This window comes from Brachycentrus maculatus, unplaced genomic scaffold (genome assembly GCF_059751285.1).
Source record: "Brachycentrus maculatus isolate JH-2025_06_01 unplaced genomic scaffold, ASM5975128v1 h1tg000035l, whole genome shotgun sequence".
NCBI classification, from domain to species: Eukaryota; Metazoa; Arthropoda; class Insecta; order Trichoptera; family Brachycentridae; genus Brachycentrus; species Brachycentrus maculatus.
The window spans coordinates 75,284-91,692 of record NW_028280789.1 but is presented as its reverse complement, the minus strand read 5'-3'; the positions used below and the strand labels follow the sequence as shown (position 1 = coordinate 91,692).

The 16,409-nt window shown below is 30.1% G+C and overlaps 1 protein-coding gene across 3 annotated transcripts; it reads left to right on the top strand.

Moving 5' to 3' along the window:
* Positions 1-1,631: 1,631 nt before the first annotated feature.
* Positions 1,632-10,907, top strand: LOC148312699 (uncharacterized). Of its 3 annotated transcripts, none has more exons than XR_015838944.1 (6): positions 1,632-1,785; positions 5,448-5,578; positions 6,686-6,823; positions 7,908-8,085; positions 9,269-9,515; positions 10,691-10,704. XR_015838944.1 is itself a non-coding variant. In XM_088274822.1 (6 exons), exons 1-6 carry the CDS (start codon positions 1,711-1,713, stop codon positions 10,695-10,697), a joined length of 591 nt encoding a protein of 196 aa, XP_088130948.1. In that variant the 5' UTR covers positions 1,632-1,710; the 3' UTR covers positions 10,698-10,907. The 3 variants fall into 3 exon arrangements, 2 of the variants coding, with proteins under 2 accessions (XP_088130948.1, XP_088130937.1); XM_088274822.1 differs by having other exon boundaries at positions 9,269-9,330; positions 10,691-10,907; XM_088274811.1 differs by lacking the exon at positions 10,691-10,704 and having other exon boundaries at positions 9,269-10,167.
* The last annotated feature ends 5,502 nt before the right edge of the window (positions 10,908-16,409 follow it).

Here is a 16,409-nt window from a genome sequence, read left to right as displayed (position 1 = left end):
CTTTTTCAGGACAATCACTACCACAGCATGCAAACAATACTAAGGGTAGTAAAAAGAACTATTAAAAGAAGTATTTGGACATACTTAAAATGTTGTTAATAAATTAAAAAATTATAAAAATGAAAATGATATTTTCTGGCGTTTCTCATGTATGTGATTAAAATCCTAGATTCGGAATTCATATACGATTAAAAGAGTTTCTGCCTTATAAAAAGCTTCTTTCGTCTCACAATAGATGTCTCTAGTGAAGTTCTAGTGATTCAAGCACAATGTTTCAAAATTCGATCATAAATACATATATAGAACTTCCAAGATATTTGAGTAGTGTGGTAGTCCAACATGGGTAGAATTGGTGAATGTTACACGTGTGTAAAGTGATTACATTAACCAGACTTCCATAATCTTTTTAGAGATGTTGAGATGCCAAAAAAAATGAAGAAGAAAAAGTAGAAGATAAATTTTATTTCGTTTAAACAATGGCAAAGTAATAAAACATTAATATGCGAGTCTGCACATAATCTCTGATAACATACGTCATCGGAAATATTGTCACGAAATATACATGTGATCAATTTATCGCGATGCATCCGTATTTACAGCTCATGAAAGATTTATCTAATCAAGTAATTGCAATATTATATACTCAGGTTCCCAATTTAGAAGAGATAAAGATATCTTACGTCAAATGACGTCTTTATTTTTTTTATCTTTATGCCAATACTTATGTATAAAAAAAATCTTGTACATTAATTAAACCATATCCGCTCCCTAGTTGAACCATATGGAGTCCACAAACTGTCTCCAGGTTTTTCTGTCGGCTGCCAGCTCCCTTGCATCCTCCCAAGTCAGATCCGCGTCCCGAAGTTCTGACGAGAACTGCCGACGAATTGTCAGCTGTGGTCGTCCTGGGCGGCGCGAACCTGATGCCTTGTAAAAGAGTCAAGCTCTCAGGAGGTATGTGGAGTGCATGGCCAAGCCAACTGAATCGCCTTTTCTTGACGACAGTTGTGACCAAGATTTGCTGCGTCCTACGCCTTATCTCTTATTCGAATTTAAAATAAAAACTCCACATTCACTTCCTTAAACTATGTTGATCACTAACTCAATTCAATTCAATTCAATTTATTTATTTTTAATTAACATACACATTACAAACTAAAAAAATTAAAGCGTATACATTAAAATCGAAAATATGCAAGAACTATTGCGAAAGGTGTAGAAGAATCCCGCTTCGGAAAACTCCTTCAGACACATGGAACAGATCAATATCCAATGAGATATTGTTCAACATAGCTGTAGCTCTTCCTACAGGCATAACCATCGGCAGGTTGGTCCTGTGTATAGGAATGTGAAACAATCCATGCCGACGCTGTCTTAGGTAACTATCGGGAACATACAGACCAATGTTCCGGATAATTTCAGGATTATCGATCATACCGCGCAACAATCGATAAAAATGCGTAATCAAATACACATTCCTTCTAGTCTCTAAATGATTGTAGCCAAGCATACCCTGGAGGAACTCGGTCGGGTAGAGCCAAGGATAACAGCCGTACTCTCTCATGTAGAGATACCTCAGAAACTTCTTATTCAATTCAATATTTTATCTTTTGTTACAGAATGGTGAAACCCATAGAAAGGCCTCTCTGCATTGTTCTTCCATGGATAGGATCAAAACAGAAAAATGTCAACAAATACGCCCAGATATACATGGAACAAGGATTCGACGTAGTCAATTGCCACTTCAATCCTTTTCATATCTTGCGACCGCTCACAGGATCAAAGGTAAATAAATTATATTGCATATTTGTTATATATTCTATCAAAAACAGTGTAATATATTTTTAAGTATACTTATTATTATTAGTTTTGCATTTCATTTTTTGACATCTAATCAAAGATGAAGAAGAATATGAAAGTGTGGGCATTTACGGGGCTGACGACCGTAATAGGCTAGTTTAAGTGATCACTTTATACTCGTGTAACATTCACCTATTCTATCCATTATTAACAACCACACTACTAAAATTCTTGGAAGTTCTATATATTTTAACCAATTTCGAAACATTGTTCTTGAATCACTAGAGACATCTATTGGTGAGATGAAAAGAAGCTTTTTAATGATCAGACTTCCATATTCTTCTTCACCATTGATAAGATGTCAAAAAATAATATGAAAAATAACTAACTAACTAACCATCACGCCGCTTCACCGCAGGGATGGGCAGAGAGAATAGAACGCCACGCCACTCTGTCTTTGTAAACATTCTTTGCTTCTTCCACGTTCATGCATCTCCTTATACATACCCACCGATGGTTACGACTCTTAATATAAAAAAATAACTCCTTTAAATGGAGATACTCCAGATTTGTTAACAAGTATTATATTTGGACACACTCAATGTGTTTGACTTGGAAAAAAATACCACAGTTTTAAAATCTATTGTGACCGTAAACATTGTTTGAAAATAATGCGGTATGCTTCGAAACACGTGACAATATGACTGCCGAATCAATTTATGAAAACTGTGTTATTGTATATATATATATATATATATATATATATATATATATATATATATATATATATATATATATATATATATATATATATATATATATATATATATATATATATATATATATATATATGTATGTTTATATAAATTTATATATTTATGTATATATATATCCTGGTTGGAAACAAGAATGCTGATCTACGATGACAATTCAAAATTTCTTTAGATGCTTACAACCTTTGAACCAACTCAAAACATTAAATTAGTAATTTCATTAAAAAGATCTTAGAGATAATACATAATTCATTATAAGCCAATTACTTATGTGATTGATCTCTTTTAATAGCTTAGTTTAAATAAATAAAAACATGTATTAATATACACTATTGAATTATACTTCTTAAAATTTTATTACTCAGTATCTCGTGGAATGTGTCTAAAGAAATAATTTTTTTTGACATCTCAACATTGATGAAGAAGAATATGATTGAATATGGAAGAAGTCTGGGTATTTACAGGGCTTACGACCGTCATAGGCACTGATGATAAAGTAATCATTTTAAACACGTGTAACATTCACCAATTCTACCCATGATTGACAACTACACTACTCAAATTCTTGGAACTTCTATATATATATATATATATATATATATATATATATATATATATATATATATATATATATATATATATATATATATATATATATATATATATATATATATATATATATATACATATATATATATACTGTTCAAATTCAAAACAAAGTGCTTAAATTTACTAGAATTTCTCTAGAGACAACTATGGTTAGATGAAGGAAGCTTTTTATAAAGCAGAAACATTTTGAATGTTTTTCGAAGATACTTTGTGGCACATTTTATAATCCTTATAAAATAAAACAACTTTGTTTTAACCACTTTTTATTGGTACACTTTTTCCAACCGGTTTCGACAAGAACCATTTCGTCATCAGGATTTATGTACTAATATTCAAAAATATTGAAATACTCATAGTTAGGTAATAAGTTATAGTTAGGTGTACCAATAAAAAGTGGTTAAAACTAAGTTGTTTTATTATATAAAGAAACACTTTCATTTGTATGTGAGGTCCAAATCTAAAAATAAAACATTTTTTAATATTTCTGTTAAGAAACATATCGCTCACTCCTTTCAAGAACGTCATAAATAAAAAAAACTTGATTTTTCAGGAGAACGTTTTTAAAGTTTAAAAATATAATACAATGTATTTAAAATAAATATCAAGCCACTTATTAAACTTTTTTCTGTGCAAACAGGTCTTTTTAAGTAAAACCTGAAGGTTTTTTCTCCATTTGAAAAACATTTAGTTTATTTAAAATAATAATTAAAAAATATATTTTCTTCAAAATGCAAAAACAACACTTTCAGCCAATAAATGCAAATATAACGTTAAAATATGCCTCTTTTGCTGGAATATAGTATATTTTTTGGGCATTCCAAAAACATGCACAAGTGAAAATTGACGATTTTTGATTTATGACGTTCTTGAAAGGAGTGAGCGATTTGTATAAAAATGCCCTTTGATAATTTCTAATACTTATGAGTCAATTCATATGAGAATATATAATTTAAAAAAAAAATAAATTAGCTCGATAAGATCGTATGGTAAAAATAAACATTATTTTCGAGGTTGCCAAGGGAAACACATACAAATTTAAAACAAATTATGTTACATTTATCATGAATTTATCTTTTTTCTTAATTGATTCGGCAGTCATTTTGTGGTAAAATTTACCCATTTTTAATTAATGTTTTACGTATTATTTTTTGATATCTCATCAAAGATGAAGAAGAATATGGAAGTCTGGGCATTTACGGGGCTTACGACCGTCATAGGCTGGTTTAAGTGATCACTTTACACACGTGTAACATTCACCAATTCTACCCATTATTGACAACCACACTACTCAAATTCTTGGAAGTTCTATATATATATGAACCAATTTAGAAACCTTGTTCATGAATCACTAGAACTTCACTAGAGACATCTATTGGTGAGATGTACATCTCACCAATAGATGTCTCTAGTGAAGTTCTAGTGATTCATGAACAAGGTTTCTAAATTGGTTCATATATATATAGAACTTCCAAGAATTTGAGTAGTGTGGTTGTCAATAATGGGTAGAATTGGTGAATGTTACACGTGTGTAAAGTGATCACTTAAACCAGCCTATGACGGTCGTAAGCCCCGTAAATGCCCAGACTTCCATATTCTTCTTCATCTTTGATGAGATATCAAAAAATAATATGAAAATAACTCCTGTAATTGGAGATAATCCAGATTTTGTGAACAAGTATTTGGACACACTCAAAATGTTGTAAATAAATTATCTGGTCAAATTATAAGCTTAATAATAAAAATGAAAATGGTATTTTCTGGCGTTTCTCATGTGTGTGATTATAATCCAGGATTCGGATCTCACATACTAATATAAGAGTTTCTGCTTAATAAAAAGCTTCTTTACATCTCACCAATAGATGTCTCTAGTGAAGTTCTAGTGATTCATGAACAAGGTTTCTAAATTGGTTCATATATATATAGAACTTCCAAGAATTTGAGTAGTGTGGTTGTCAATAATGGGTAGAATTGGTGAATGTTACACGTGTGTAAAGTGATCACTTAAACCAGCCTATGACGGTCGTAAGCCCCGTAAATGCCCAGACTTCCATATTCTTCTTCATCTTTGATGAGATATCAAAAAATAATATGAAAATAACTCCTGTAATTAGAGATAATTCAGATTTTGTGAACAAGTATTTGGACACACTCAAAATGTTGTAAATGTTTTACGTAGTAAATACCACTATTGGTAATAGTGGTATTTACTAAGTAAAACAATAATTAAAAATGAATAAACCTCCTGATTTCTTGTTTTATTTTTAGGTGGTAGCTCATGACCTACTAAGGTTTTTAGAAGTCAACACACAATTCAATCCAATGGTCGTTCACGGATTCTCGGGAGGTGGATATATGTGGGGAGAGGTCAGCATACACGCACGAAAAGACAAGCAAAGGTAAATATAAATTTGATGTACTCAACATTTTTTAAATTTGTTTTTGTTCATTTAATATATTTACATTTTTATTTATAACAATAAAATTGAATCATTTATACATATGGAGAACTTTTATATTTCGATTCGCTGTGCCTCTCCATAAAAGAGACTGTGCTCTTGTGCTTGGAGAGGGACTTACACTCGTGGTTTAATGTTAAATAATAAAATATATAATAGTCTTTTTTTGTATGTTTTTTCAAGTTTAATATATTATTAGATTAAAACCAATATGTTTAGCTTTTCCACTTTATTTTTATTTGACCAGCGACCGGGTTTCGTCGTTACCGACATCGTCAGACTGGTGATGTCGGTAATGTCGATGTCCAGTTTGATGATGCCAGTAACGACGAAACCCGGTCGCTGGTCATATAAAAATAAAGTGGAAAAGCTAAAAATATTGGTTTTAATCTAATAATATATTAAAAATGCAATTCCATCACGAAGTGTCAGTGGATAATATAAATCTATTTTTTCAAGATTTAAATGTAACACACACATAAATGAAGAAGACTTTTTAAAGAATGCAATTTCAAAAGATAAGGATTTTATTAAGGCCCATGACCGAGTAACAATCACTAATACCAAGACCCAGGATTTACATCCATATACTATATTATTTATTGATTCGGCATTAAAATTGTTAAATTACATTTGAATTATTTAAAAAAAATAAACACTTTTATAATACCATTTACTGGATTTATTTCGTTACAAACGATTTGTTTCAAAAACAATCAGACGTTTTCATCTACAGGTGAAAAGTAAATTTTTTACTCATTAAGTGGTATAATACAAATATTTAATAAAAAAAAAGGAATTCAATTATAGCAAATATTGTAATAACCTTTGAGCGAAAGCTAAACTGGCAGTGCACAATGGAGTCCTGGTTTCAACCCTATCATCATCTAGCACCCTACTATCATTCCTGCATCAATTGGCAGATTCTTGTGAATGATCATATTAATTATAATTTTAATATGCATCATTTTTATATGCTTTATTTTTAACATATAATTTAAAATATGCTCTATTTTTGTGAAAATTTCAAATATGCTCATTTTTTAGATACAAGCCAGTCATGCAAAGAATAAAATCACAAATATGGGATAGCATTACAAATGTAGACCAAATTCCCATTGGCCTATCGACGGGGACTTTTCCAACCAACAAATTCTGTCAAGTCACCTTCCAGCGAATAATAGAGTGAGTAAAATAATTATGTTAATAATCAAAATATATCAGGTATCTCATTAAATATAATGACATCATCAAAATATAGCAAATTTCTCCATCTTATATTATTTGCTGATATGGCATTAACTTTGCGAAATAACATGATGATTTGAATATAAAAATGGAACGCTGCCATAAGACCAGGTTTTGAGTTTATTCATTTAAACACGACTAGTTTCGAGAACTACAGATGTTCGCATAAGAACATCTTCCATGGTATAGTTCTCAAAACTAGTAGCTTTTACATTTATTATCTCAAAAACTGGTCTTATACATGTGTTTCATTTATATATTTTAATTCTCCACCTTATGCATGTGAGCCGATTAAAGATATGTATACATCAAATTTTTTAATTGATTTTTTCAATATAAATTAAGAAAAATATGGAAATGTGGACATTAACAGCGCTAACAACCTGTCGGTCACAAGCTTAGGCTAATGTAAAAATATTTTGAATGTAAAATATTATGAAAAACGAAGTTATTCGTTAATTTTTCTTGTGTAGCATTCAGTTTACCATGTCATTCGGGTTGCCATGTCAATAGATTCTACCAGGTTGCCATGTCATTCAGGTTGCCATGTCAATATATTCTACCAGTTTGCCATGTCATTCAGGTTGCCATGTCAATAGATTCTACCAGGTTGCTATGTCATTCAGGTTGCCATGTCAATAGATTCTACCAGGTTGCCATGTCATTCAGGTTGCCATGTCAATAGATTCTACCAGGTTGCCATGTCATTCAGGTTGCCATATGTAATATATTTCTTAAAATATGTTTTTTTATTCCACTCTTTTCCCCCATATTCTATTAGCTGCCTTTAAACGGCTAAAATTTTAAAGTAAAACTACAGATTATTTGCACGTGTGTAAATCGTTCATTTGTCGTTTATTTTTTTGATGATCGTTTTCAAATTTTGAAAGATACTCTTTCTAACACTTTTCTTATCATTCACAATTTCACAAAGTAAACGATGAATGATAAGTAGAGTGCTACATATATTGCAATACCACCAATGCTTTTAATAAACAAAAAATATCTCTCTTGTTTGCAGATACTACATGAAGCGTTACTATGATACGATCACTATTTACTACCACAAGGGCAGCAAGGGATTCCACTACAATTTGTGCAAGGCGCCAGCTCTGTTCATGTATAGTAAAACCGATATAGTTGGCACTGTGAAAATTAGCGAATCCGTCAGTGGCATGTGGATTCAGAGAGGAATAGACGTAAGTCACTGTCTTCTTCTTCTTTTTCTTCTTCTTCTTTTTTGTCCGCCTCCGTAGTATAATGGTCAGCACGCTCGGCTACCGTTCTGGAGGTCCCGGGTTCGATTCCCAGGGGGGGGGTCGAATAAATATAAGTGATTTTTTCACTGTAATATTTATTCAATATTACTGATCACCTGATGGGCTGATCACCTTTCCTTCATGTGTAAACGATCGAGATAACACTGCGTTTATATGAAGCAGTGCCCTATGCACCATTGGGGTGCGGATAAGGGTTTATTATTATTATCTTTTTGCTTTCACCCTTTTGAGTGTTCTAGCTAGTGTCAAGTTATTTTTTATTTAAAATTTTCACATTTTAATTTAAAATGCAGGTATTCCTGTTAGTGTAAGGGATAGTTTTATTTTATGTATTAAATGTTTAATTGAACAATGATTTTTTGAGTTTACTAAGTTGTATTGTATTGTTAAAAAACAAATAAAAATCTTTATTGTGACAATTGTTTCGCCTAGTTATGGCATTTTTAACGAATGTGAAGATTAAATGGACTGACGGTCCTTATATAGATGTATAATTCTAGGTACTTACGTAATAGTAAATTATGACTGCACATGTTAAAATTTAGTAGACTCAAAAAATCTATGTTTGATTTCAAAATTGATACAAATACTTGCATAATACCTCTTACTTAGTTTTATTTCATTACACATCATTAGATGCGATCTCTCAGATGAATGTGCGAAAAAACGATGTATAATAGATGTGCGAATACTGAAATAAAGAAGGAATGCAAAGCTGAGATAAGCATTATCGATAAAATTAAGAAAGGTGTGTTGAGATGGTTTGGACATGTAGAACGAATGAGTGAGGAAAGAACGGTAAAACAAATTTATGAGGCGAATGTTATTGGGAAAAGAAGCAGAGGAAGACCGAGAAAAACATGGCACGATCAGGTATGCCAAATACTTGAGAGTGGTCAGGTAAGGAGTCGTAACAATCGGCGGGTATGTATGAGGAGATGCATGAAGAGGCGAAGAATGTTTGCAAGGACAGAGTGGTGTGGCGCTCTATTCTCTCTGCCTACCACTGCGGAGAAGCTGCGTGATGGTTAGTTAGTTAGTTAGTTTTACATCATTGGAAAGAGAAATGAAGTTCTCACACATTTTTGTTTTAATTTTTCAGACAAAACGGCATTGCTGGGACGACTCGCCACACGTAGGTCACTTCCTTAAACACACAAATGAGTACGTTTCACTTATGTACGAACATCTTTCTAAATTGAATCTTCTGCCACATCCAGAAAAGATGCTCGCGAGAATAAAGTGAAAGTAAAATAATTTTAAGAATAAGGAAATTATAAAGAGGCAAATAAACGGTCCACTGCAATAATTGTGTTTGTATCCTGTTTGATAAGAAGTTTGACTTATAGGTAATCGAATGAATATTTTATTTATATTATTTTTTAATACTTCAAATAAAAAAGATTAACTAAGTTATTTCGTCAAAGTAACTCCCTACCTACAGGCAATCAGACATATTTATTAATAATGATTCTAGGCAAAATATGGACATGACACTTTTCATAATAATGAGATTTCGCTTACTCCTTTCAAGAGCGTCATAAATAAAAAAAACTAGATTTTTCAGGAAAACGTTTTTAAAGTTTAAAAATATAAAACAATGTATCGAAAATGAATATGAAGCCACTTATTGAACTTTTTACTGTGCAACAGATCTTTGTAGGTAAAACCTGAAGGTTTTTTCTCCATTTGAAATATATTTAGTATTTTTTTTAAATAATTAAACAATACCTTTTATTCTAAATGCAAAAACGACACTTTTTGCCCTGTAGCGGGTAAATATTAAGTTAAAAATATGGCTCTTTTGCTGGGATATAGTACATTTTTTGGGCATTCCAAAAACATGCACAACTGAAAATTGACGATTTTTGATTTATGACGTTCTTGAAAGGAGTGAATCAACGAATAAATTTTATTAATCCACTAATTATTGGAATGATTGGATCAAACAAATAACTCGTCCATTTTCATTCGATTAAATTCATCGTTAATTATTCTTAATATTCGTAAATTCCGTCTAATATACAAAGATTGGGTGAAATATTAATGTGCTCATGTTTTGATAATGGAAAAACTTGCGAGTTTCCTATTATTGTGTAATGTATTATTGAAGTTTGTTAATTATTATTTAATAAATATATTAAGTTTATCAATAAATTGTGTTTATTTTGTGAACCTCCATGTTAATTAAAACTTATTACTTTATATAAATCAAGAACAAATTCTATTATACGGGATATACTATATTATATTTTACTTTATTTTCAAGGCATTGTTTAAAAAAGTTTGACAAAATATTATTTATGTATTTCTTTAAAGTATATTTTATTAAATGATTTTTTTATTTAAAAAAATGCACCCAATAGTGCATTGGACAATGCAACGTATCGACGCAGTGTTCTCTTGATCGTTGCTTACATGAAGGCAAGGTGATAGCTCCTGCGCTCCAGGGACCTGTCCAGGGTAATATTAAATAAATATAAGAGTGTCAAATCACTAATATTTTTTTACCCCCACCCCCTAGGAATTGAACCCGGGACCTCCAGCACGGTAACAAAACACGCTAACCATTACAACATCGAGGCGAAAAAATATACTAAATACTAAAACATATTAAAGACTTTTTAACATATTAAGACATATTGAGCCATTTTATTTAAAAATAAAGATAAAGTCCCTCTCCAAGCACAAAAGCTTAGTATTTTTTTTGGAGAGGCTCAGCGCAACTAAAATTATAAGTTTGTATTAAGTAGAAATGTACAAAAATTGTATAAAATTGTTTAAATAATTAACTTTATTAAACAAATAAAAAATAAAACAAAAAAATTGTTCCAGCTTTGATATAATTCAAACACAAGTATACAAATGAAATGATTTTATTATGTCTCAATTCTCGCATTTTAATACGTAGACTTGTATAATTTCTAGAACAGCGTGTGAAAGAAGCCTGGCATTAGTGTTACTGCTTATTAATTAGCTACGAATCGGAACAGGTTTTGTAAATACTGACCATAAAATATGGGATAAAAAATATGCATATATATAGGATGGCGCAAAATTAATCACCCTATTGAAAAATGTTTTAATTTTTGCAAACGGCGTCGTACGTCAATCATATTTGACATTTATGAACAAGACAGCTGTTGTATACAAACGAATCCAATGTTGCGCAAAATTAATCATCCAATTTTGTTTTTGAATAACATTTTCAATGATCAATAAAAAAAGATTTTTAAAAAAAGAAGACCATAAAATATGGGATAAAAAATATGCATATATATAGGATGGCGCAAAATTAATCACCCTATTGAAAAATGTTTTAATTTTTGCAAACGGCGTCGTACGTCAATCATATTTGACATTTATGAACAAGACAGCTGTTGTATACAAACGAATCCAATGTTGCGCAAAATTAATCATCCAATTTTGTTTTTGAATAACATTTTCAATGATCAATAAAAAAAGATTTTGAGTAAAAGAAATTTTATTTGGATTGAAACATTTTTTTTGTGAAGTAAAAAAAAATGATATCCGTCAAGTGTCTGCCGCCATTATTGATACATATTTGCACCCGTTTTATTAATCTGTTTGTAAACTGCAGCTGTCTAACACTCTCCTTAACATTCATCGTACACTTTGTATAATACCACACTAAAAAGCACTAATTCTTGACTTTTGAGTTTCGGAATAATTATTCCATCATCAGGTCATTATAATGAAATTGTTATGGTCTGAAATAAATAATACAAATATAAAGTTTTGAACGAGATAAAGATGACAAAATGTCGGACCGTAACAATTTCATTTTAATGGCCTGATGATGGAATGATTATTCCGAAACCGGTAGTCACGAATCAGTGTTTTTTAAAGTGGTATAACACAAAATTAACGATGAATGATGAGGAGAGTGTGATATTACCATACCACAAAGGTAACAATGCTTTAAATATACAAAATATGCAGCTGTCAAGTTCACAAATGGCTCACTCCTTTCAAGAACGTCATAAATAAAAAAAACTTGATTTTTCAAGAGAACGTTTTTAAAGTTTATAAATATAATGCAATGTATTAAAAATAAATATCAAGCCACTTACTGAACTGTGCAACAGATCTTTTTAGGTAAAACCTGAAGGTTTTTACTCCATTTCAAAAATATTAAGTAAACTTAAAAAAATAATTAAACAATACCTTTTCTTCAAAATACAAAACAAACACTTTCTGCCCTGTAGCGGGTAAATATTAAGTTAAAAATTTGCCTCTTTTGCTGGGATATAGTACATTTTGTGGGCATTCCGAAAACATGCACAACTGAAAATTGACGATTTTTGATTTATGACGTTCTTGAAAGGAGTGAGCGATATGTCAAATATGATTGACGTACGACGCCATTTGCAAAAATTATAGCATATAGGGTGATTAGTTTTGCGCCATCCTATATTTAGACTAGCCGAACATGTTACTAGCGAAATCGTTCAACTTTTACAAAGCGGACAACACTAAAACCTAATGTCTGATCTACATTTTAGCGTTATAGGAATGATTAAATTAATACGAACGATTTGTTAAAGGTGTATTATGCGTGCAAGGAAAGTGATTTGTTTGACGCATGTTGACAAATCCAAAGTCATGGTTTTTGAAAGAGAGAAATGAAGATCTGGGCTGATGTGTAAAGGCAACTAGCCGTAACTCAAGTTGCGGCTGTTTGGCTTAACACAGCTTAAAGCATTCTTATAACTGTCCTCTATCATATACAATCAGTTCATTTAATCTTCACATTCGTTTGAAAATACCATAACTAGGCGAATCAAATGTCACAACATTAATTTTTAAGTGTTTAAGAAAAATACAACTTAGTTGATTAAAAAAATCTTTGTTTTATTTAAAAATTAATGCATAATTATAAAAAGCTGTTACACATACATCGGTAGAATCATCGCTTATCATTTATTGATTTATTTAATAATAAATAACAATTTTAATTTTAATTTGTTAGTAATTACTGTTTTATTGACCTTATCGCTTTGAACTAAATGAACTTATAGATAGATTATTGATTTAAATAGGTCATTAAATCATAACCAATCACATCTTATGTGTGACTTTTATTTGATTTGAGAGTAATATATTGAATAATAGTCATTTTCAATTAAATTATGAAGGCGTCTTTTCGCTTACGATTAAATAATAAGAAACGTATAAATTAACACAACCACTTTTTTTCATTTCTATTTTATTTGACCAAAGACGAAAATTGAAAGAAGACTGAATACAGTCAAAATGCGATTTCTCAGATGAATATGCTGGAAAGCGTTGTATGATAGGTGTTCGAATTATTTTAAGGCGTCTTTTCGCTTACGAAGAAATAATACGAAATGTATCAATTAATACAACTACTTTCTTCATATCTACTTTATTTGACCAAAGACGGAACCCGTGGTTTCGTCGTTATTGACATTATCAGACTGGTGGGAAGCTAGACAAAATTATTTTATTTACTCAACAAGGCAATGGTTGAAAACCATGATTTTATTAAATAAAATCTGACAATATGTATTTAAATTGAATAAATTTAAGTAATGTATTACAATAATAATTATATATAAGTTATGCTCAAGGTTTGACGTATCATTTTGTATAATTTTGGATGATGGGTGAATCTGGAACAAATACAAAACAAGTCTTACTCACATGGATTTAAAAGTGGTATTATTCAAGTTTTTTTTTTTTTAATTTATTGGCAAAGCACCCAATTTTGGGTGATACCTGAATTCAAGTATTTTGTACGTGTATGTTTTATGTGCAAAGTTTGTATTTTCTCCTTTAGTTCACGAAACTATTCGTGTGTACATGAATATACTCATAAAGTGGTCATAGGAGAATAATTTTCTCTTTATCCCATCCCCATCCTTGTCTCATGTTCTTCCTTTATATAGACCCCTCTTATGCATAGTTGTGAAGAACTGTAATTGGTACTCATGATTTAATTTTTTGTATTCTGTATGTATCATGTATTGTAACTGTTGTTCTTTCTTCCAATAAAAAAAAAGTTGTAAATATTTTTTTGTATTTCAATTATCATGTTATTTTAAAAAGTTAATGCCAGTTCAGCTTTCAATGATATCAATTTACGATTGATTAGGTGATAGTACAAGGCTATACACTATACACTATATATTGGTTATTCATTATTTATTATCTATGTTTATCTAGTATATAAACAAAATAAATGATAAGCATTAATACTAAACTGAACAGGAATTCGCTCGGGAAGGTCATAAAACAACGTATTTTTCCAATTTATCAATGAACGCTCTAAGTGCAGATAAAAATGAAAAGCATTTATGAGGAAAGTAGAATGTTTGATTTGCCTAAATGCTTCAAATATTAAAATAAAACATTTGTATAAGACCACTTTTTGAGTTTATTAATGTAGACAATAATAATATATTATTTATTGATTCGGCATTAACTTTGTGGAATGAAATTTTGATTATTTAATAAAAAATGAACACTTGAATATACCACTTTTATGAGTTTTATTTATATACGACTAGTTTTCGAAACAAGTCAGTCGTATATATATAAATAAAACTCATTAAAATGGTATATTGAAATGTTTAATATAAAAAAATTAATAAAAATATATTTTGTACAATAAAAGCATTGCTTACTTTATGGTATGGTAATAAAACACTCTCCTTACGTACCATTGTTAACTTTGTGTAATACCTACCACTTTTTTTTAAAAATTTTAAAAGTGGTATGACACAAAGTAAACAATGGACGGTAAGGAGAGTGTTTTAATAATAATATACTTTTCCTAAACTCACCATTCTTTTCTGGTATGGGTTCAGGCGATAGAAGAATGTCAGTAAAAGATTGCTAGTTCCATGACTTTGGTTTCTTCTTTTATATATATATTTAAGTTTCTAGGAGCTCTTAGTGAGTGACTACTTTTAAGGAGAGATTATGCTAGAGTGACATTAGCCAGACTACGTGGATATTCACACGGTTGCGGGATGTTGTTCTCACCACTATGTCTGCAACATACCCACATTCCTTACACTTTCTTTATTTCAGTTAAACCAAACATCAATTCATATCTTACACTCTCAAGTAATACCCCCCCCCCCCATCTCTCTTAGTTTCTATCTGTTAAAATTATAATTTGTCAGTTTGTATGATGATGAGAACGTATGTAGTTCTTAAAACTTGTTTATTTTAATAAACTCAAAAAGTGGTCTCATACAAGTGTTTAATTTACATATTTAAATCATTATTTTATCTCACAAATTTAATGACAAAATGATAAATTTGTTTCAACGAAGCTTAAGCTAAAGGGATACTGAAGCAAGGTATTTTTTATTTATTTAATATTATTTTTTCTTTGAAAAAACCTTTATTTCTTAATATTTATAAATACTTGTTTTGAGAACTACAGATGTTCTCATCAAAACGTGAAAATACATAAAATAGTATTGTTAACATAAATAATTTAAAAGTTTTATTTTACATGTATTTTATTTTTATTTTTTAATCATCATATTATTCCATAAACTTAATGCCAAATCAATTTCTAAAAAAAATAATTCTTTAACAAAAAAAGAGGGTAATTTTTTTATTCCATTTAAACGATTTCTTTCAACTGTTAATAGAATCTAACACAAAATTGCCACCACTTTCTAGCATTCAGGAATTTTAAGTGAAAAAATGTTATTTATTTCGTTACAACCCTCTCGGGAACTTGAGATCTTTCCGATTTTCAGGCTGTAATCCCTGTAGCTATACCACAAGGAATTCTGGCAGGATTTATGTATTTAGTGGAGAATTACACTCGTATATAAGCTGAAGCTAAATTATTGTTATTTCCTGTATACTAGTTCAAAGAGGCGGTATAACTGTGTTATTTATTTGTTTAAATTTAACGATAAAATAACAGTTTATTAACAAAAAAACGTGAAAATTTTTAACGTATATTTTATCTTTAAGCTTTTGCAATTTATAATGCAATAATAATAATAACATTTTTATTTAAAAAATATGCAAAGAAGAAGATTTTTTTCTGACATTTCAACATCGATACAGAAGAAGAATATTTTATTACATGTATTTCCAGGGTTTACGGCCTGTTATTCGTTACCAACTAACGAAAACAAGGTTTTACGAAGGCGAATTTTGCAAAAGAAAATGATAATTGAAAATATTGATTATATCGGCTGTTATAAACACAAAACGAGTCTTAT

Excerpts from the sequence above, each read along its gene's own strand:
- LOC148312699 (XM_088274811.1), top strand. The coding sequence starts at position 1,711 with ATGGAACAAGGATTCGACGTAGTCAATTGCCACTTCAATCCTTTTCAT. Across the intron at positions 1,786-5,447 it reads GACCGCTCACAGGATCAAAG|GTGGTAGCTCATGACCTACT; the intron begins GTAAATAAATTA and ends TTTTATTTTTAG. Across the intron at positions 6,824-7,907 it reads ACCTTCCAGCGAATAATAGA|ATACTACATGAAGCGTTACT; the intron begins GTGAGTAAAATA and ends TCTTGTTTGCAG.